The sequence below is a fragment of the Ceratotherium simum genome, chromosome 24, assembly GCF_057802395.1.
Source record: "Ceratotherium simum simum isolate JZ-2026a chromosome 24, ASM5780239v1, whole genome shotgun sequence".
NCBI lineage: Eukaryota > Metazoa > Chordata > Mammalia > Perissodactyla > Rhinocerotidae > Ceratotherium > Ceratotherium simum.
The window spans coordinates 46,031,390-46,055,366 of NC_141923.1; the positions used below are offsets into that span (position 1 = coordinate 46,031,390).

Consider the following 23,977-nt stretch of genomic DNA (forward strand, 5'->3'; position numbering starts at 1 on the left):
AAGAACCTGACAATAGATTCATTCACTTCTTTTTTGCTACTAGTGGCATTTCCATGGAAAACACTGAGACTTTAACAGTAGTGAAGAACAACTTAAAATTTTTCAGCAGACTAGCAATGTGATTAAAGTAATATTTTATAAACAATCTGGTACTAATTACATGTTAGAATGGAAATGAGAGACCTATTAAGGTGCTATAATTATGATACTATGAAACAATAAACTAAGGTGATGTCTAAGAATTGAATGCACGAGTAACTAGAAATAAAGCATCTTTAAGATTTCAGAACAAACTGTAGACTGGGCAAGGGAGAGAGAAACCAAAGGGTTCAAGCCTAAAGATTATAATGCCTCAAAATATTAGAAGATAAAAACAACCTGACCAAAACGAAAGCAAGAGTTTGATTTTAGACATATGTTAAATGTGAGGTGATGACACGAGCTTCCACATTGAAGCATCAGCCAGCAGTGGAAATAATTTCAAAACATCACCCGTCTAGAAGTTCAATTAGGCGGAATATTATAAGCCCACTTGACAAGCAGACCCAAACCATGCTCTTCAATAGCCTTTTTATCTCCAAAATAAAAAAAAGAAAGAAAACAACAACAAAATCACTGGTCCAGACCTAAGTGGAATCATGAAAATGGATGATACGTGTAAAAGACGGACAGTAAGAACTGAAGTTTCTAAAATGTTGAAAGGAGACAGGTAAAAGTAAAAACGAGAGACAGAAGGTCACTTCAGCCAAAACCTTAGGAGTTATCCTTCATTATCACTTCTCTCTTCCTCTCTCTTCTGCTCTATTACCAAGTGCCCTATCTCTCAAAGTCTTCCCCTCACTGTCAACATCTGATCTCAGGCCCTCCTTCTCTCACGTGGATTCCTGCAAAGCCTTCTAACTATCCTTTGTTCCACTCTCCACAGTGCTACCAGAGTACTAATGAAAAATATTGGTTGCTCAAACTCCTTCACTGGCTCCCCAGGTTTCACGTATACAAGGCCCTTTAAGATAGGGCCTCTATTTACTTCTCTAGATCTTCTCTTCTTCATTCCAGCCCTGATTCCCAAATATGACAACTCTCATTGATTTCTTACAAACTGTTATCACTAGACAACCTGTATCGGAAACACAAGCAAACTCACTAAAAAGCTCAATCCTGGGCCCCAAAACAGACTCACTGAACCATCATTTCTAGAAATGGGACTAAGGAATCACACCACATAATAACTCTTATACCCAGTGCCCATTCCTTCACTCCCTTACCTGACAAAGCCTAATTGTTTCAAAAGATTCAACACAGTCCACATATCATTTCTAACAAGTCTTCCCTATCAGTCCTTCTCTTCCCCACCTCTCATCTCCATTGTTCCAAAGCACCCAACGCTTACCTCTATGTTAATGGAGTTTTTACTTGTCAGCTTCCAGCCTCCCCACCTCTTCCCCACCTAGAAAAGTTGCTTACTTAAGGACAGGGAGCCAGTTTAGCCATTGTACCATGGCCCAGCACACAGTCTTGCACATATTAGGCACTTAAAAGTTTGCTAATTAAATGAATGCAAACATTTCATTTTGTTTTCAAAGAATTAAAATATACCTTCATCTGCATCTGTTGAGTCTCCTGATAACTGACATGTATTTTGTTTTGAAATACGTTATGTTCCTTTTCTAATGTTCCGATCCGATCTTTCATCCTTGCTATGACGACACTGCTCCTTTCTTTCTCTGTCATCATTTCCTAGAAGAGTAGACCAGAACAGGAATTATGAAAAACTTGTTATTAAAAAAAAAAACAGCACTGGGGCCTGCCCAATGGCATAGCAGTTAAGTTCGCATGCTCTGCTTCGGCAGCCCGGGATTCGCAGGTTCAGATCCCGGGCATGGACCGATGCACTGCTTGTCAACCCACGCTGTGGCGGCGTCCCATAAAAAGTAGAGGAAGATGGGCAAGGATGTTAGCCCAGGGCCAATCTTCCTCAGCAAAAAAAGAAAAGGACTGGCAACAGACATTATCTCAGGGCTAATCTTCCTCACCGAAAAAAAAAAAAAAGTACTATAAGACTGTAATAATAAAACATTTTTAACATCAGCAAAAATGTCAGTAAACCAATCATGAATTCTGAAGTAAGTATTTGCTTAAAAAGCAAGATCAAACACAGTGTCTTCTGCATCTTACCTGCTCTTTCCACCTTCATAAACACTTTGCTGTTCTGTTTACTCATATTTCAAATGCACTTCCTGGTCTAAGAGTTACAGAGTTGAACTTGGAATAAATCCTACTTTCTAATTATTCTAAGAAAGAACACTGTCAAAGCAAAATCGTTAGTTGTCTATTACACACAGGCACTAGCTCTCTTTCAGGGTACAGAAAAAGGCCTAAAAAAGAATAGACTGGAAGACAAAAAAAAGAAGTCTCTTTCCTAGGGGAAGAGATAAGGATAAGATATATTTACAGCAGAATGGAAATTTGGAATAAAGGAAAGTAAAAATCAGACCTTTACTTTTTTTAAAAAATCATAGCAGAGTTTTATTATCTTCCCAAATCAAATCTTAAAAGAGTGAGTTCATTTTGTGTCGCAAGCATTATGAACTCCTAGAAAAAATATCAATGATCAAAGTACAAGAAAGCCAAGCAACTGCAAAGTTTTCTACAGGTATGATCAGTCCATGCCCCTTGCTCTAGGAAACTGTTTGGCAAAATTTAAGATTTTTATGTAATTGATGGTTGCCCATATGAGTTGGTTCATTTACATTTGCGAATTGTGATACTGATGTCTACAATACATTTAGGAAAAAAGCATACACATCTGAAGTGTACAGCTCGATGAATAACCACAAAGTAACCTTTTGTAATTTTTAAAACACAGTCAGAAATTTTTAAGGTATGGCCACATAAAACTATACTAAAGTTTCTAAACTTAAGAAAACATACTTATTTTAGCAACAATTTTGACTAATCTTAATCCAACCAAGTTTTTCCATTGACTTTTTTTATTTACATCAAATTCACATAAAGGTTTTGATTTTATATTCACATGAGGCCATTCTCATAATGTCATCAAGTAGCGATGTGAACGATGCAGAAATAAAGCTCATTTAATCTACTGTATTTACTTCCCAAAAGGAGAAACAAGCACTTCAGGGGGAATAAGACCACATTTTCTAGAGGATTTCAATTATGTTCTCAGTCTACATAATTTTTTTTTTTGGAGATATAATTGACACAGAACATTAGTTTCAAGTGTACAACACAGTGATTCAATGTTTGCCTATATTGCAAAATGATCACCGCAATAAGTCTAATTAACATCCATCACCACACAGTTACAAATTTCTTTTTCTTGGGATGAGAACTTTTAAGATCTACTCTCTTAGCAACTTTCAAATATACAACACAGTATTATTAATTATAGTCACCATGCTATACATTACATCCCCAGGACTTATTTATTTTATAACTGGAAGTTTATATGATTTGACATGATTTTTTAAATGTCTTTTTTTTTTTTTTTTTTTACTTCCCAGAGTAAAATTTCTGGGGTTTGAAGCACTCATTGATTAAAAATTATAAAGATTTATCAAAACCTTCATAAATAAATTACTTATGCAAGAGTTTCATATTTATCCTATAAACTGGATTAAAACAAGATCACACCGAGTTTTCTGCTTCTATAAAGAATAATTCTAAGTCAGATCCAATTGAAACATTCTCCCAAAATCCAAACGCTTGTTATTCTAAAATCAGGATATCTATCAGCACTGTTATTTTAAATTCATAATTCAACTGTAGACTATAATAACATGAAAGAGCAAAAGCCCACCACCACCAAAATTCTAAAAGAAAATGACTTTTACTGGCTATAAATTTATTACACAAAAAATTAAATCAGGAATTATGGACAATTTCCAAAGTCCTTCATTGCCTCTGATTCAGAAAGTATATCCCTTCAATACAAGACTTTCTTCACCTGGGTTAACTGCTTACACCGATCCTTCATAGCAGCAGCCTCTTCCTTCACAGCAGCAAGCAACTTGTCTTTTTCTTGAAGCTGATGTACAAGTGCAGTCAATTCTCCTTTACTTGACTACCATTGAGAAATCAACACAGAATTAGTAATAGTTACATGGGCTTATGAAAATGAAGTCTCTAATATCAAGTGTTCTTAGGCCAATGCAGAGTTCACTATTACATATGAAGTAGAACGACTGCCAAAAATACTGGTCAGTGAAATATCACTCAGAAAAGTCATGTATCAGTATATATTCTGATGCATATGATAGGATACATATCAATCAAGAAACAAATTTTTACAAAGAATTATAGTACTTCCAGCTTTAATCCCAGAGTCAAAACAGCAATCTCCCCTTCTCCTCCTAAAAGATCAAGAGGAGTACAAAATCAAAATGCAAACTGAACCAAAAGGAAACACTTACATGCAAAGTGAAAGCATAACATCAGGAAAGACTGCCGAAAGTAGTGGAGATCAAACAGAGGTGCTCAAGAACCCTGCCAGAATGTACCCCAGACCACAGAGGTGCCCATGGGTGCATCGTTCTCTAAAGTTAACAGGCATATCCTGAAAAGTAAAACCAACAATCCTTCTTCTGACATCAGGAACGAGCAAAGACAGAAGGTAAGAATTTTCTTGGAAGTAGGTCTCAAGAAGCAGAAGTAGGAATGAAGAAGAAATCATACTGACAAACTTTACTCAAAGAAAGCAGCTAGCAAGTGAGGCAGAGTCGAGAGAGATTCTCTACAGTGAGACTCTTTATAGTCAAGTCTTTTATCTGGGAAGAAAGGCTGAAAGAACTCATTTGCACACATAGCCCAAGGAGAACACCAGTTAGCCTGGGCCCTTCATTATCAATCTCCAGGCACAGACATGAGCCAAGAGGAACACCCTTCATTCGAAGAAGAGTACTGATCAAAGAGAAACTGTTGTGGGACTATGCAAGATACAAGAAAAAAGGAAGGAAAATAATAAGAAAAAACAAATGGAAAGTGAAGAAAAACGACCAGAGAAAGATCCTCAAAGAGCAGACAAAAATCATGATTAAAAAATATCACCATGTACAACTATGACATACAACTATCTACTGGGGCTTTGGGGAGGGAAAAAAAAAAAGGCAAAAAGGAGGAAGATAGGCAACAGATGTTAGCTCAGGGCCAATCTTCCTAAAAAATAAACCATGATTTTTAAAAATCTAATATAGCAGTCATTTCTGGAAAAATAAAAGCCAAGAACAGAGCTCACAAGAAAGAGCTTCAGAGAAAAGATAAGACCACAGAATGTGATGAAATATGAGCTGGCAAAACCCAGAGTAGAAGTAAAAGTAACACCATCTCAGAAATACAACCCAATCAGAAGCAGCAGCCAGAAAAAGACATGCTGCTGAAAATACAGTGAGAGACATAGAGTCCAGCGTGGAGAGAATTAAATAAAAAGAAGTAGAAATAAACCAAAAGCTTTATTTTTTTTAGAACTAAAATATGAGAGATAAACACAACAGGCAAAGATCCAACATATGCTTAATTGATACCCATTATTTTAAGGGACACTGAATCTCATGATTCAAAAGACATGCTTTATCCAAAAGAATATTGATAGAGGAGTCAATGCCCCAGCTATATTATAGTAAAATTACTGCTGAACTTCAAAGCTGAATCCCCCGGTGTCTGTACAGTGGGGTGGACACTGGAAAAGTCCAATAAATAATAAACACTTGGTTAATGGCCCCAAAAATGTTTTTATTGTGAGAGTGTAGTTTGATAAAAATATATGAAAAGCGTGCAAAATTCAGGCTGGTCTCGGACCTCTATCCAGCGACATGAATGTAGACAACAGCAATACCCCACCAAATTATCATTCAAGTATAAAGACAATTAAGAAGCATTTTAACTTGCCAGAATTTAGGAAATAAGATTTCCAAGAGCCCTGCTTGAAAAAATTCCAAGGAAAACAACTTCAGCCAACCAAGAGATGAATACAGAAGCTATAGCAAAAGAGCTAGTATTAAGCTTTGAACCCACCGTTAAACTGTAGAATTATGACTAAACAAAATGAAAATTATAGTCACAAAATAAACATTAAATATGATAAGAATCTGATAAATGTTATAATAAACAAAAGTTGAGAAAGAAGAGAGAAGGTAGGGAAAAATTTAAGTTATATAACATGGGGCCAAAATAGTTAATAAAGTTGAAAAATCACATAATTGAGGCAAGCATATTTAAAGACCAATACTAAGAAATTAATAATCAACTAAAACAATCAAATAAATCTTAAACATTTTCTCACTAGTAATCAGATAAACAGTCAACATTTTTGAGCAATTACTATATGCTAGGAACTCCAAGCGCTTACTATGTATTATCTAATTCTCAAAAGGTGATTATCATTCCCTTTTTAGGGATGGGGAAATCGAGGCCTTAAGGTTAAGTAACTTATCTAAGGCCACAAAGCTCAAAGTGGCAGAGCCCAGATTTGAATCCAGGAAACCTGACTCTAGAGCCCAGAATCTTAACCTACACTCTAACTATAAAATACCCGTATCTCATAGCTTAAACACAAAGGGATGTGCACACACACACACACACAACATAACATCTCCTCTCTAACTCTGCAACCCCTTTAGCTTTTACTCTATTTTGCCCTTCTCATCTAAGCTTATGCAAAGTGGACACTGTCACCTTTCCTATTCATTTGTCATTTATTTATAGTCTAGTACTCCAATGAAACTACTTTTACTAAGGATGTCAAATCCAGTTTTTCAATCCTGATCCCTTTCTCTCTCTAAAGCATGTCATTGTTGACTCCCCCCCCCCACCCCTGAACTCTCTATCCTCCCTAAGCATCTGTGATTCCACTGTCTCCTGGTGTTTCCCCACCTTCTGCTCCTCCTTCAGTATTCTTTGTGGTGGATTTCCTTGCTCTTTAAATGCTGGTGATTCTCAGGGTTCATTCTTGAACGTCTTAGCACGCCTCACATCCTCTCTGGTCTAATATACGTCCACCATACATATTGGTGATAGTGGATTACTTTCCTAAATCACTCCCATTGCAATCTTCTTTCAACTCCAGAGAAACATACATTCAACTATGAAATGATTATACCCACTTAAATGATTCAAAGGATGCCTAAAACAACTTCCTAAAATTTTTCACAATGCTCGACTCTCTCTTCCCCTGCAAAGTATTCACAAATACCACTGTCACCACAATCTATCCAGTTACTTAAAAGCAAAAACAAGGCTTCATTCTAGACTCCTCTTCGGCCACCATGGCTAACTGGTTAGCAAGTCCTCTAACTCCTCTATCTCTAGTCTATGCCTGTGCTAGTGCTCCTGCATTTATTTTTCCCCTTTCTCTGGAGTGGTCTTTATTAGGTGTGGGATTCATTTACATCTGGAACCTTGAAATTTATTCAAGGTTATTAAAGGTCTGACCAAGACTCAGTTTCGGTAACAAGAAAAGGGAGAAATTGAACTTCCCTAGTCTTTCCCAGAATACAGAGGACCTACAAAGGCACTGAGTCCTTGCAGATGAGAATAGAACCACTCCTTGAGAAATCTAGAAGATTTTAATTCAAAGCCAAAAGGTTCCAAGGAAAAGTTTCAAAACACTCACTCTATTTCAAAACACTACCTTTAACAGTCCCCAACTTCCTCCTTGGTCTGCCTAAAAGAGCTAGCAGGGGGACTGTGATTTACCACCCAGTCACTGGAGTTCAAAGCTCTCTTAGACAATAAAATGACTACTCTTGCCCCCATAAGCCACCACCAACATCCTTAGTCAGAAGAGAAATACTTAAAGCAATTATTTTTAATTTTAACAAGCAATAATTTCCAACAGTTAGGTAATAACACAGTAACTTCAGCTGGAGGCTTTTCCCTGCTAGGAGCTTTTCCCAATTCCCACAAATAGCTAAAACTCTTTTATGATATATACTTACCCAATTAAAACAAAGTAAATCAAAGGACAAATTCTTCAACCAAAAATTTCAGGAAAATTCCTTGCAACAGAATAATCTGACTTTGTATCCAAAGTCACATAGAGTTATCACACACACTCTGATTACCCTCAAACACCCTGTTTACTCTAGGTCATTGCTGGCGCCACATGAAGACTGTCCAACAAGCATACTACGTTGTAAAATGCCATAGATTTGTAAAAGATGTTGTCAATAGGTACCTGGTGGTATGAACAGACTTATAATGCTATGATAAATGCTATGACAAAACAATCCAGACAGTTATGAGAAAGAATAACAGGGAGAACAATTTAGAATGGGAATTCAGACAAGCCTGATGATATTTAAGTGGACATATTAAAGAAGAATTAACCAAGGGGGATTGGCGGGGAGGACGAGGGTTTGGGACAGTCCAGACAGATTAAGAAATGGTTTAGTATGCTCTAGAGAAACCAGAAAGACCTAGTATGGGTGACTGCAGTGAGGGGATGGGGAAAATGCTATGAGATAAGGCTGTAAAGACAGAGGTATTGGCCTACTAAGAAAGCTGGATTATGTTCTAAATGCAAAAAGAAAGGCACCAAAGGGTTTTTAAAGCAGTGAGTAATATAACCTGATTTACCTCTGTAAAGGTCACCTTGCAGATGTGTGGAAAAAATAGATTAGAGGGCTAAGAAGGAAAGCAGAAACATCAACTAGGACACAACCAAAGGTAATGAGGTGAGGGGTGATGGCTTGGACTAGGGTAGTCTTTATTTTAAGAAAAACAGAAGCCACTAAAGGTTTTAAAGCAGATAAGTGGTTAGGTGGGTGGGTGCATGTGTGTTTGGAAAAAGAACAGTTAAGTCCACCATCTAATATTGAATACTAGACACGATGTCATCTTATCTCACACAAGTAACACTTGAAAACTTGTCACCTTTCCCAGTATGACACAGTACACATGATAATATAGTGAACATGACTCATGAGAAATTAAATATTAATTCCATGGATTGTTTTTGTTTTTTTTACAAATTTTAGTCAGTCATAGCAGTGATTCTATCATCCAAATCATTTATTTTAGAGGGGTAATACTGCACACGCTTACACACACACACACACACACTAAACAACAACAGATTCCCAGGTTCTTCAAATGGTGCTATCTTCAGTCACAAAAACATTCCATATATGTTATCCAGAAATCACCTGACCTTGCCTTCACCACTTGCAATCAAAGCAAAGCAAGGCACACCTTAGCCAAGTGCCAAATGACTATAGTATCATATAAATCATCTTACTCAATATAAGCAAGTCACTTTTGTCAAAACCTCAGACGACTCAGACATCTCACTAAATAAGTGTATCGATTGGTACAGATACATGAAATAACTTCTGAAGGCATTCCAGAACTCTTAAATGTGACTATGTGCTTTGAGGTGTGAAGAATGGGAATAGATAATAATTTATGACTCTAGCAGAAGTCTTGCTTGGTGAACTTCTAATCACTGCTCCCAAATATGCCTATAATCAAAAATATGCTTACTTTCTTTAAAGCATCCTGTATCACACCAGACTTCTCCTTTAGCAGGTCTACAACACAAAGGGCCTCATTTTCAGAAAACATCATAGTCTTCAAGGACAGAAGAAAATCTTTAAATTTCACTTCAGCATTTTCTTTAAAAAAAAAAAAGAAGTTGGCATTTAAAAGACAAGTAATAACTTCAGCAAAGGTAAGCATCAAGAATTCTTGATCCAGAAAGTCAATAACCAAGAGAAAAGAGATTTACATTTCAAGTCAAACAACAATAAATGCTCCAGTCAAGAGAGAAAAAAAAGTTTATCATCGTTAATATAATATGGAATAATTACATTAACTAAAAATTTGCTCAAGCTACAGAATACTAAAGTGCCAGTATGCCCTCACTTAAAAAAAAAATCATTCAAATGTCTAGTATATGCTAGTATCTATCCTAGATATATTCACAAACATTCTCATTTAACCTTAATACTCGTGACATATAAACCAAATTTTACAGATGAGAAAATAAGCTCGAAGATAATTGTAGACAGAAAGCTGATTTTACAAAGACCAAATATATACAAGTAATTCTGACATTTAAAAAAATCCATGCACCAAACCTCTCCTGATTCACCCCAATTCAACTGCTCTGGGGCTCTTATATTAGCACCAACTTCCCCTTCTTAAAAGCAACTGCCACCCAGCAGACCCAAAGGGGCCCAGGGCTGTTAATACTTCAGCTACATTATAAATTTAAAAAGGCAACTGTGTGCATGTGTAGGGACAAGGAGTACATGGGAACTCTCTCTACTTTCCACTTAATTTTGCTGTAAACCTAAAAGTGCTCTAAAAAAAATAAAAGTCAATTAAAAATAATAATAAAAGGTGGTTGTGAATTAACACAGAAACATCGCAGGAGGCAATAGTAGAAGGGAAAAGATCACCACATATCAAAATAGCCGCGGGACCTAGGCAAGTCAAATTCCAGTGTCCAACTCTACAAAGCTGAGGAGATCGGACTAGAAAACTACCAATAAATCTTTCACCACGAGGATTCTATTAGTTTTCTGCAATCCATTATTTCTATGAGAAAATGCACCTGACTCCATCAGAACTCAAAAATGTGTTTCTTCAATACAACAGGTTGTTGCATTCTGCATGTTACCTTTGTCTGTTTCAGTCTTCAATTTTTTAGCCCCCGTTTTCTGGATTCCTTCTACTTGGTCAGGTTTAATCAGATCAATAACCTCTCTCTTATCCACCACAGGATTTGAGTCAGCATTATCCATCAAAGGAATATAAGTAGCTGCTTGAATAAGGGGTTCATCCACCAAGACTGCAATTTAAATTCAACAAAATTTTAATTAGGGTTTTTTATAACAGAGTAATTAAACAACATGTAAGCACACTTTAATGATAAATGTAGTTATTTTCAAATCTCTAATACCAGCTCAATTTGGCTTTAAACTCCAATTTTATCATTTAACAAATCAAAACACTCTTCTAATTAAGCAGTACCAGTTCAATGTTATTTTATAGTAAATTAAATCATCTAAAAGTGTGTAGCCTATCTTCAAATAGTATCTGAAAATTTCTTATTATAATCCTTTACATTTCAGTTAGTTCTCATTTTTATCCTGTTTTAACTAAGAATCCATTCACGTTTAATTAGTGCTTAAGGAAAACTATTAATTTTTAGTTATGTTGGCATGTTTCTGAATTCTTATTGCAATCGATAATTTTTAATTCAGTTCCTTTCACTTGCTAGGTACAAAAATCAGTGATTGTTCCTTGCAAATATCATCTCATTTCTAACAGTTATGCCTCTAATTTCCAGGCCACATCTTACAACACTGGTTAAAATTTCCAGAACAACATTAAAAGTGGAGTAAGGAAGCCTCCTTACCTTGTTCCTAATCTTAATGAGAAGAACTCTAAGAGTCTGAACATTAAAGTCTGATGTCTGTTGGTTAGAGATACAAACTTCCACACCCACCTGGGAATCTCTCTATATTCCTTTTATAAAAACCTTTTCAGCATGTATAGTTCTTTTATTTAAAATTTACAATAAATATTTAATCTTATCAAATATTTCTGGGTAATATTTTTCTATACCTGATTGCTTGATATGTCATAATTTTATTACAAAAAATAGAACTTCATCTTTTCCTTTTCCAATTTTACTATTTTCTAGCACTAGTTGATACCACAACCCAATACTACTTGAAAATCACTGTTGAATCTATATAATTTTCATAGCTAAGTCTTCCCCGGACAATTCTGAACATATAAAAATTGCTCCATCACTTTTAATTGGATACTTCCCATACATACATGCAATTAAAAATTGTTTAGGAAATAATTAGGAATGCAGGATAATGACAGATCTAGCTAATGTCCTCAAGCACACAATCTTTAAGTGATATTAAGAAGTACAAATATTTCAGGAATATTTTTCTTCTATAGAGACTGTATGCTATTTACATTATTTTCAAAACTCAGTTAAGAATATTTATAAATGCTTTGTCCTTTTTAAATTTCAGATAAATCTCTTCATCCCAAACTTATAGCCTGCCCATCTGTCAGAGCACCATGGGGCTCAAGAGAACTCTGGACTCGCATCAGTATTATGGTTGTCCAAGTACACATCAGGCTGGGAATTAAAGAGCACATGAGGTCTTCAGGGTCCTTGTCCTAGTGTACTTCTCTAGAATTAGTATTTATAAAATACATAGCTACGCATTTCACCGTTTTCCGTCTTTTGCTTCTTTGACGAAACTTTCTTCTTTCCTGATCCACTTTCTTGTTTAGTCTCTTGATGCAGAGGCAATGATTCTTGCTTTTTTGAAGGTGCCATAAGAGTTTCCACCTTTTTATCCTGATCATCTTTATTAAAAATAAAAAAATCATCATAGCAAACAATGAACACACCAGAAAAGATTCAATTATTAATGAATAATTCCCAGACTGCTTTACCACTCAAATTTTAAACTCTGATATACAACTCTCTCACTAATAACTTATCATTCTAGCTTTCTTACTCTGCTACACCTGCTCTTTAACTTCAAGACTTCTAGTCCTTGCTCCTTCTTTTATATCCTATTTCTCAGCCACTCCTAGCCCTACTCAGCCTACAGGCATGGTCAAATCTCTATCATCTTAAAAAACAAAACCCTTCCCACCACTGTAATTCCTAGCCTCCCACACCCATTTCCTTCTTACATTGACAAAAGAATAGACTGTACTTCCTTTTCTACCAGTCATTTCTCAACTAATTGCAATCTGATTTTTATCTCCTCCACTACATCCATGAAAAGATTTACTGAGGTCCCTAGTGTCCCAAACGCCATACTCTACCAGTAATATCCTTTAACCTTTAACTTCTATTCAGCATTTCATACTATTGGTCTCTATCTCCTTAAAATTCTCTCAACTCCATCATGCTAAGTGAAATAAGCCAGCCACAAAGGGGCAAATACTGTACGATTCCACTTATATGACGTACCCAGAGTAGTCGAATTCATAGCAACAGAAAGTAGAATGCTGGTTGCCAGGGGCAGGGGGGAAGGAGGCAAGGGGAATTAGTGTTTAATGGGTACAGAGTTTCAGGAGGGAAGATGAAAAAGTTCTTGAGATGGCTGGTGGTGATGCCTGCACAAGAATGTGAATGTACATAATACACTTAAAAATGGTTAAGATGGTAAATTTTATGTATATTTTACCACAATAAAATAAAATTTAAAATTCTCTATCAGCTCCCATAATTCTTTTCTTACACTTGGAATGCAGCCTCCTTTGTGAGCTGCTCCTACTGAACACCTCACATGCTGATATTCCTCAGAGTTGTGTCTTCAATTTAAATACTTCCGTTGGACGATCTTATCTACACCCATGACTTCAACTACTATCTTCATGCTTAAGGCTTCTGAATCTATATTCTAGCCTTAGGTCTCCATACTTACATATCCTACTACAGCCTGAACTGCATCCTATGTAAGTAGCCCCCATAGGTACCCAAAACACAGACTGAAAGCATTCTCCTCGACATACACATCCACTCTCTCTCCAGTTTTCCGTATCTTAGTGCTACCAACTACCTACCAATCAGGGGTTGGCACACTTTTTCTACAAAGGGCCAAATAGTAAATACTTTAGGCTTTGACAGACTCATAACTATTCATCTGCTGCTGCAGTGTGAAAGCCAGCCACAGATGTATGTTAACAAATGAGTGTGGCTGCATTCAAAAAAGCTTTATTTATGGACACAGAGGTCTGAATTTCATATAATTTCCACATTTAACAAAATATTATTATTCTTTTGATTTTTTTCAAACCATAAAATGTAAAAGTCATTCTTGGCTCATGGAGAAAACAGGAAGCAGGCCACATTTGGCTCATAGGCTGATGTCTGCCAACCCCGACCTAACTTAGAACTTGGGAAATCAGCCATGATCCTGCCTTCTCTTTTATCTGCCATACCCTATCCAATAAGGTTAGTCATGTCATTTTTTACTTTGTAGACCTCTCTACTTTCTATTTCTTCTGTCACTACCGTAGTTCAGTCCTCCAACTTAACTTGGGAAAAAATAACCTCTTAACTAGTCCGCCTACATCAAATACTACACCATAAAACTTGTCCTCCGAAGTTCTGCCAAAGACATCTTCTAAAATATAAATCTGACCATGTAAATTAACCTGCCTGAAAATCGTCAACAATGGCTAAACTATACCATCCCAGCTCCTCAGCACTGTATACAAAAACCACAATGATCAAGCGACTGCAGATCTTTCCAGCTTTGCTTCCTAACAGTACTCCCTACCTCTCTCTTCATGTTTCAGCAATGCACCGTACCCTTATGCCTTTACACGATATTCTGCTAATGTGAATGAGACCCCACTACTTGCTTAGTGAAGTGATTCATCCCGGAAGACGCAGCTCCGACACTGCCTCCTCTGTAAAGCTTTTCAGCCCTGGGCCTCCTAAGTAGTAGTTGTTTTGGCCACTGTCCTTCTTCCATACTTTGTACATCTCTTACATAAGTTGCATTTTATTATTGGCTTACATGTCCTTCTCCCCCACTATGAAGTGTTTACTCCTATTTCTCTAGTATCATAGCTGGCAAACAAATATTTAAAATCCAAGATAACTAATTTAACACTGCACAAGATACCTGAACAACTTAATGGTACACACAAGTCCTTTCATACAGAGTAAACTGCAGTTTCACACATCACCACGCCATTTCTCATGTCCTTTCCATTTGCACCAATTAACCCCCTCTTTGGAATACCCTAGCCCATCCTTCCCCAGCCACCCAAAAAAACCAGCTAGTACCTATTCATCCTTTAAGATTAATTTCAAGCATTACATGCTCTATGTGGCCCACCTTACAACTCCTACACTAGTTTAGACATACCTAGATCATTATACTAAACTTTTTGTATTATAGTAATCTATTTTACGTTTGTGGCTACACCTAGCACATGACTACCTTGAAAATGCACTATTCATCTCTGCAGTCTTAGTACCTAATATAACAACTAGAATAAAACAGATGGTAGCTGTTCGCAAAATGAATCAATCAAGGGTGAAAAACGATATCTGATATATCTTTTCATCTTTGACTTCTACCACACTGATTAGAAAGTACTGGTTGAAATAAGTGTAAAAGTTTCTAACTGCTTAGTGGTTTTAGTCAAATAGTTGGGTTTTATACATTTCTATTAAAGGTTTTTTCCATACCTGTTACATAAAGCTTAGTTTTAAATGCTGTTTTGTGTTCAATACTAATTACCCCTATCAGCAATTAAAGTTAATGAAAGCAAACACACAGTGAAAATGATAATGATCTCAGACTCAGTATTTAACATTTTGTATGCACACCTATCTGAATTTCAAGCTCTAAAGTTTTTAAAACAAACACAATCATATGATAAAGCTGAACAGATTATAATACCGCTTCCATTCTTAGACTTCTTCTGCCCTGATTTCTTCTTTGAGGCAGCTGCTTCAGAGGGTGGGCTGGGCTGTTTAGTAACTGGGACAGGCTCTACTTTTTTGCCTGGAATCTTCGACACATCACTTTCTTTGGCGACCTGCTCTTCTAGTATAGGCTTGTGTTTCTTTTCCTTTTTCTTTCTTTCTCTAACACTACTTGAAGTTTCTACCACATTCAGTGGAGCAGGTACAACTTGCTCATCTTCTACAGCCAAGGCATCAGATAATTTAAAGTCCCGGGGTACACTCTCAGAATCGGATTCATGGAGATTCCCATTCTGGATTTCCTTCTTTTTATTCTTTTTCTTTTCTGCTTTCTTTTTATCTGTTTTGGTAGGAATAAGCTTTTGTTCTCTTTTCTGTTTTGCAAGAACTTCATCATATAATGTTTCTTTCATGAAAAGCCAGAAGAAGAGGAAAATTACTGTAATAACTACTGAAGGAATAAGGACAATAAAATATGTTGACTCATAAAACTCCATGGTGCTTTTTGTTAATGTGACCTTTAAACCTAAATGTGAAAGAAAAAAAAAAACCTGAGTCAGTCTTATAAAAATTAAACACACAAAACCTCTGCTCTTTCAAGTGGTGTTTCAGATCTAACCTGATCTACAAATCTAAGCAAGTTAGTTGTTTAAATCATATACCTGATTACTTTGCCATTTACAATTCAAATATAGTAGAAAAGAAAAATATGTAGTAACTAGAAAAGTTACTACATGTGTTACACAGAAGAGGTGTAACACATCCTACTATTTTTAAATCATGTGAAAAGATAGGAGGAAAAAAACTTAGACATCCATTACTTTTTTCCTCAAATATCCACTTTTGACACTTTCTTTTTTCCTTCTACTGTACAATGTTGATGAACACTACTATATGTGGAAATAAAGAGGCATTAACTATTACCAACACACTGGATATTCATTAATGGCAAAGAAAATAGAGGTGGTTCATTCCCTCATTTAAAGATTTAAGCCCCTTCACAAATTTCTAGCACCTTTATTCCAGTGACTAACAGCCTCATGATTTGGTGGGATACATCAAGGATATGAAAATAAAGTCGAAACCAAAATGTTAGGATGTATCATTTGGCATTAAAATAAATTACAAATTAGATGCTTTTCTTGATTTTTCTCAAGGCAGCCCTTACTGCAAACAAGTTATATTGCAATAACAAAGCTGGCCATCACCATGCTTTCCAAATGCTAAAAGAGGCTTTGCCTCATCAATAGCATATCAGCCTTACTCTTAGATTAACCCAATAACTACAGAAACTAAGGGTGTGATTTGACTACCCGATTTGCCTTGAATATAGGCATTATATCCCTCATCTGAAGGGTAGTCTCAGCTAAAATTAAACCTCAAAGTAAGAACGATTCTGATGTTTAGATTCGAGATATCAATATTCCTATAAACACGTATAAGCCACATAAAAGTGGCTTGTATTCTTATAACTCATCTCAAATTCGTTGTGGAAAAAAGCAAAGTGTGTAATGCAGATGAAATCAACCCCCAGGACTTGCTTAAGATAAAGCTAAACAAAGTTAAGTCAACTTTTGCACTTTAATATACAAATAAATCTGAGAATTTTAAAAGTTTTTAAATTATCGGTCTGAAGTCTTAAAAACAGGTAATGATTAAAGAAACCAAATTCCCCCTAAACAGAGGAATCATTATTCTAAGAATTATTCTAGAACTTAGAAAACTTCTGCTTTAAAGTTGGATAAATCTGAGTTTATTGAATATAAGACTTCACCAGAACAATTTTAATAGGACTCATGAATTTTCCAAAACAAAATAAAGCTATTCACAGCTGTCTGTGTTAACTGCCAAGATAGACAGACTTAGGAATCTTATATTGATAACATAATAAACTTAAGCTTATTAAACTTAACTTTGTATTTTGACTAATTTATATATCACTTTAAAATGTGGCTCATACTTTATTCAAGTTATACCAGCAATAACCTAAGTCTGAAAATAGCGAGAAATGGGACCTGTGAACAAAGTTGTTTATCATGCACACTATTAACCTTTGTGACTGAAACAGTACTTGATAACATTTCCCACTTCTATAAGCAGTTTTTTAAATGGTATTAACACAACCTTGGACTTACTAAGACAAGATTTTAACAAGTTGAAGGGGAAAAGATGCTAACAAAATACTAAAAGAAACTTTATACTTCCTTGATAATTCATGAACTATCCAGGTTTTTAATTAATTAGACATATTTTACTGTGCCTATGTGTTACTGGTCAACCAGGAATGCTTTTAAACAGCAGAGACCAAGTTTTACTTTTGTTTTTTGCTTGTTTTAACATTAACATCCATAGGCTACACAGCCTGTTCAGCTCGGAAGTTGAGAGAAAAAAAAGGACAAAACAATGAGTTAGAACTCTTCGGATTTTTGCTTTAGGGAAGAAAAGAGGCTAAGGCACTTCGTAGCAGCCACAGACGCTGAAAAAACGTCAAGTCAAAGTTAGAGAGGGCTTGACGAACAGCAAGCTGCAGCCATATGCAGCCTCGGTCCTCCAGGGTCCTGATGATTTTCTAGCTCCCTTTTCCAGGTCCCATATAAGCCTGGAGAAATCATGGTTCCCATCTTTGGATTTTCATGAGATCCCCTTCTCACAATTCAATTCCCCTTCATTTGAGCTCTCTTTCTGCATCTGCAGGAGTCTAACCAGAAGACCAAGACAAATTTAAAGTCAAGAAAACGTTTGGGGGGCACACCTGGTGACACAAGCGGTTAAGTGGGCACGCTCCGCTGCGGCAGCCCAGGGTTCGCCGGTTCAGATCCCAGGCGCGCACTGACGCACTGCCTGGCAAGCCATGCTGTGGCGGCGTCCCATATAAAGTGGAGGAAGATAGGCACAGATGTTAGCCCAGGACCGGTCTTCCTCAGCAAAAAAAGAGGAGGATAGGTGTCGGATGTTGGCTCAGGGCTGGTCTTCCTCACAAAAAAAAAAAAAAAGAAAGAAAATGTTTGCACTCCTTTAACCCAATAATCCTGATTCTTTATCCCAAGAAATTTGCAAGGAAAAACATATATAAAGATTTTCAGAGCAACATTACATAGAATACGAAAAACTGAAAGAGACAGAAAATATCCAACATCAGAATGGGTTAACTTAGCAAATATCAACTCAATAAAATATTGCAGGCCAGCCCGGTGGCTTAGCGGTTAAGCGCGCGTGCTCCACTACTGGCGGCCCGGGTTCGGATCCCAGGCGCGCACCGGCGCACCGCTTCTCCAGCCATGCTGAGGCCGTGTCCCACATACAGCAACTAGAAGGATGTGCAACTACGACATACAGCTATCTACTGGGATTTTGGGGGAGTAAAAAAGGAGGAGGATTGGCAATAGATGTTAGCTCAGAACCGGTCTTCCTCAGTAAAAAGAAGAGGATTAGCACGGATGTTAGCTCAGGGCTGATTTCCCTCACAAAAAAAATAAATAAATAAATAAAATAAAATATTGCTACTACAACTCTAAGTACTAAGACTTTTTGTTAAATTCAATACCGCTAAATAGTCAAAATCATAATTTTACTTGTATGATCAAAGCATTTTATGTTTAACAGGTTATTAAGATGAAGGTACAAATTAAGAAGTTGTACTTGGGCCGGCCCCGTGGCTTAGCGGTTAAGTGCGTGCTCTCCGCTGCCGGCGGCCCGGGTTCGGATCCCGGGTGCGCACCGAGGCACCACTCCTCCAGCCATGCTGAGGCCGTGTCCCACATACAGCAACTAGCGAAGGATGTGCAGCTATGACAGACAACTATGTACTGGGGCTTTGGGGGAAAAATAAATAAATAAAATCTTTAAAAAAAAAAAAAAAAAAAAAAAAAAAGAAGTTGTACCAAAATTATGGGTACAGTCTCACTTGCCTTACTATTTTAGTTTTAAACTTTTGTTAGTTTAAGAGAAATTCATAAAATGTTCAATTCCTTATTTTAAAAAATGGCAAAATGAATAAGTGCTACAATATGAATTAATATACCAGTTTCACATTATACCCATGAGTGTAACAGTAATATAAGGAGGGAAAAAAGGCAGCAAAAGGGGACTAGAAATGAAATCCAGGGAAGAAAACAGGGGGAAGGGCAAAGACAGGCAGAAATATTTAAAAAAGGCGGGGAGGGCAAGGGAAAAATAAAAGGAAGGGGAAGGAGACAAAGTCAATTTAGCTCAAGGTGATAGCAATCAGGTCATGAAAATTTTCTAAGTCCACAGGCTGCAATTCACTGTATGTTCGCTGAGTTGATAAAACATGGAGACAAGTAAAGGCTCAGGTATTGAGATGACAGTTAGCAAAACCAAGGTTAATGATCTCTCCCATATTATCACATTCCCTCTGTAATGACCTTTTAACCTAATCACACCTTGACCTTAATAGATTCCACTATGAATGTAATTAACAGCCAGTGGTGGTACAGATTTCTCTGTCAAAGGAACCAGGAGTAAGATACCCATAGGATCATAAGAAATCAAGCCCAAACTATTCTCAACCTACATTCTATACCAGTGGCTTTTATCTTTTACTCAGACATAAATCCTTCAAGAAACTGATGAAAGATACCAACCCTCAAAACAAACAATAAAGTGTACACACTCACTAAGGCGTACACATAATTTCAGGTTTCTGGACTCCCTGAAGGGTATGGATGGATCCCAGGTTAAAAATCCTGCTCTAGAATAAGAGATGAGTTTTCATCCCTGCCCTACCCCTAAAGAACTCAAAATTAAAGGAAAAAACGTTAACAGAACGGAAAAACAATATTAAGTTCTATGTTTCATCTGAGTATGTATTATGTTAATAGTTTTAAGATTCTATTTACTTGTCTTCCTATAACTTACATTTGTTCTTACAAAAATTGAACTATATCACTGAGTTAAATTTTGTACACTTCTCAGAAGGCTCAACAACCTGTTTATATTAATATAACAAATAATGTGAAACTTAAATTTTAAACGATATAAAAATAAAATCAAGAGCAATTCTTACAATTTCAATCGAATTGCTTAATCAAAAAGGATAAAACTATATACATAACAATAAACCCACTATTTATAACGGTAAAGCAATGAAATTATGTAAGTGTGGAACATTTACAGAAACATCATACATTTAAACATCACATCATTTAAAATAACTAAAAGTGGGCCAGCCTGGTGGCATAGCAGTTAAGTTCGCGCAATCCACTTCAGCAGCCCAGGGTTCCCAGGTTCAGATCCCAGGTGCGGACCTACGCACTGCTCATCAAGCCATGCTGTGGCAGCATCCCATATACAAAGTAGAGGAAGACTGGGCACTGATGTTAGCCCAGGGCCAGTCTTCCTCAGCAAAAAGAGGATTGGCAACGTATGTTAGCTCAGGGCTAATCTTCCTCACCAAAAAAAAAAAAAAAAAAAAGTGTGGGGCCGGCCCCGTGGCTTAGCAGTTAAGTGTGCACGCTCCGCTACTGGCAGCCAGGGTTCGATCCTGGGCACGCACTGACACACCGCTTGTCCGGCCATGCTGAGGCGGCGTCCCACATACAGCAAGTAGAAGGATGTGCAACTATGACATACAACTATCTACTGGGGCTTTGGGGAGAAAAAGGGAAAAAAAGGAGGAGGATTGGCAATAGATGTTAGCTCAGGGCCGGTCTTCCTCAGCAAAAAGAGGAGGATTGGCATGGATGTTAGCTCAGGGCTAATCTTCCTCACAAAAAAAAAAAAAAAAAAAGATTTAAACACATCCACAGTGTGATATTGTGACTTATAAGAAATATACATTTGGTCTTCAACTCTGTTCCTGGCATAGATCTCCTAAGAACCTTGGAATGTCCTGTGATAAGAGCAATAAAGGTATCTTTAAAAAAAAAAAAGTGTAATGTAGCAAAATACATTACATAACAAAAAGCTAAAAATTATTTATGTTCAGCACAATTATATACATACATAGTCTGAGACTACAGGAAAATGAGAATCATTACATTTTTTAGAGAGTGAAATTATAAATACATTTAATGTATAGCTAATTATTCAACTTTATAAAATTCTTCTACATTAAAACAAAAATTTAAGTAACCACCCCAAATGTACAATATTACACTTTTAAAAGTTTCCATAAATATAAAAGAATTGCTTATATATTACAGGGAGGGAAAACTGAAGCAATCTGATCAGTATACTATTGAATTTCAAGTAAAAGTAAGAATTTTGAATTCTATTTTCTAACTACCATGGTGTTTCAGTTACTCTTGCTTCTGCCATTATTTTCTTCAAACTAAAAGATTATTTAAACAAATGACACCAAAAAAACTCATTTTATAAATTCTTCTGTTCTTCACCTGATAAAATTATGTCAATTGGGGTAACTCAAAAGAACCATTAGGAAAAATATAACAAAAATTCAAGACTAAAATCTCCATTGAAAGTCAGCTTTTTTCCACTGACATACACCAAACAAGTAAGCAGGCACATTTGTATAGAACAACCACTTGAGGGAAAGGTATTTTTCAACCCAGGAACACTTAATTTCATAAAAGTTCCTGTATAAATCAATAATGTCTGGACAATTAAACAAACAGACCTTTAAAAGATATACAGGCTCTCAGAGCAGCCTACGAGAGCTTCATTTAATGTACAATACAGTTAAACTATTACTACAAGTAGCTGTAAAGACTCAGCTGAAAGCTCCTATTACAGGTTCTTTGTAAAAATAGTGTTCACAAGTAAAAAAGTCTATCTGTAACCTCATCACACTGAATCTAAATAGTTTGCATTCCAAACATGCCACTATTCTACCATGTTTCCCTTCCTTTAAATTCACATCTATGTTGTTTTTCAAATGTACAAGGTAACCTTTTTAAGAAAAATGGTTTATTTATGGGAAGTATTCTAAAGTGACAAAAAGTCTATTACTGGTGGACAAGTATCATTTAATCAGATTTCCATTCCACAACAGAAGTATCTATAATATTTTCTGAACTCTTTTTGCTAAAATTAAGATTAGGCATTGTGTTGTTGCTAACCATCAAATAAAGTATGCATGTTATATTCCAGATATATCCCAAGCAAAAATAAATTTTTGCAATATAATAAAGCACTAAATTTTTTTTGACCAAAGCAGTAGAGTGGTGGTGATCACAACCTGATCGAAATGAATTCAAAAGTGAGAAGAACTCCAGCACATGTGGACAACTCTTTGGAGAAGATTTCCTGTGAAGGGATGAGAGAAATGAAATGGAAGCTGGAGGGGAATACGAGGTTGACAGTTTGGTTTTTAAAGATAGGAGAAATTACAGCACGGTAATATGCTGACAAAGATGATCCAGTAGAAAGGGAAAGATTGATGATGCAGCAGAGTGAAGGGCAATGTTTTCAAATGGCAAGAGGGAACAGAACTTGGTGTACAAGTAGAGAGACTGGCCTTAGATGGAAGCACAAACATCTACAGAAACATAAGGAAGACAGGCCCAGGCAGAGAGGTAGACATGGTGTAGACATTGTGAAAACTCTCTTCCTAATGCTATTTTCTTAATGAAATGGGAAACAATGTTATTAGTTCAGAGTGAGGGTGAAAAAGGTGGTGTTGGAGGTGCTACAAAACACATTATAATTATCATATTCTTAATTTTTTATTCTTTATAAATTGTGTTCATTTTGATTCTCCAATTAAATTTAAATATTTGAATGGAGAATACAGGATGCTTAGCAGTGCTGTACAAATAGATTTGCTGACTTTAAATGAATTTATGATCTAGCTGAGGTTAGTATCTATAAACTAGAGCATAAAAACCTAACCTGAGCCTCAATGTGGTCCTACTCTTCCAGTTCAAGTACCATGCCTAGAGCTAGTTCTCATTCTCCTAAATCCTAAAGCACTTATTCTCTATGTGCACATTCATAGAACTCTACGAGATAGAAGACAATCTCAAAAATTACAGAGAGGCAGCAATATACTGCAGTGCGATAAAGATAAAAGAATAGACAATAACAGAACTCAAAATCTAAAACAGATCCAAATAGATTAAAAAATTTAGTTTATCGTAAATTATTTCAAATCAGTAGAGGGAAGGCTGGATCATTCAAATCAAATAAAGACATCTAGATTAAAGTTTTAAACATAAGAAAACATATAAAGTACTTGAAAACACAAGAAAATAAATAGACTCACCTTATTTTATACAGTTGTATATGTTTAAAAGTTTACAAGTGTATTACATCTGCAAATAAGAATTTTTAAAAACTTGATTCTCCAAATCAGTAAGAAAAAGACACCAATGAGAAAAACAGACAAAGCACTAATCATTTCCCAAAACGGCTATAAAATATAAAAACTTATTTAAATTTCCATTGTGTAGTCAGTCATTACACCAAAAGTATAACGGCCCCAGAGTCCACAATATAATTATAAAATTATCTTTTAAAACAAAGGAAAGAGGATCCAAAGTAACCAAAAGACAAGATAATCTAGTAAATCAAACTAGATGTGAGTCGCCTGACATGGGA

At 36.2% G+C, this 23,977-nt stretch overlaps 1 protein-coding gene across 16 annotated transcripts in view; it reads right to left on the reverse strand.

The window, feature by feature from the left end:
- The window catches only part of KTN1 (kinectin 1), a 102,185-nt gene that overhangs the window by 53,809 nt on the left and 24,399 nt on the right, over positions 1-23,977 (reverse strand). For 11 of the 16 annotated variants that reach the window (XM_087448469.1, XM_087448476.1, XM_087448472.1 and 8 more), the window contains 6 exons: positions 15,432-15,983; positions 12,223-12,360; positions 10,640-10,810; positions 9,499-9,629; positions 3,968-4,084; positions 1,597-1,737 (listed from right to left, as the gene is read on the reverse strand). In XM_087448469.1, the coding sequence (XP_087304595.1) occupies positions 1,597-1,737; positions 3,968-4,084; positions 9,499-9,629; positions 10,640-10,810; positions 12,223-12,360; positions 15,432-15,954 (1,221 nt within the window). In that variant the 5' untranslated portion in view covers positions 15,955-15,983. Of the gene's footprint in view, positions 1-1,596; positions 1,738-3,967; positions 4,085-9,498; positions 9,630-10,639; positions 10,811-12,222; positions 12,361-15,431; positions 15,984-18,209; positions 18,431-23,642; positions 23,692-23,977 lie in introns of those variants that run through there. The other 5 variants (XM_087448463.1, XM_087448464.1, XM_087448467.1 and 2 more) reach the window with 3 other exon arrangements.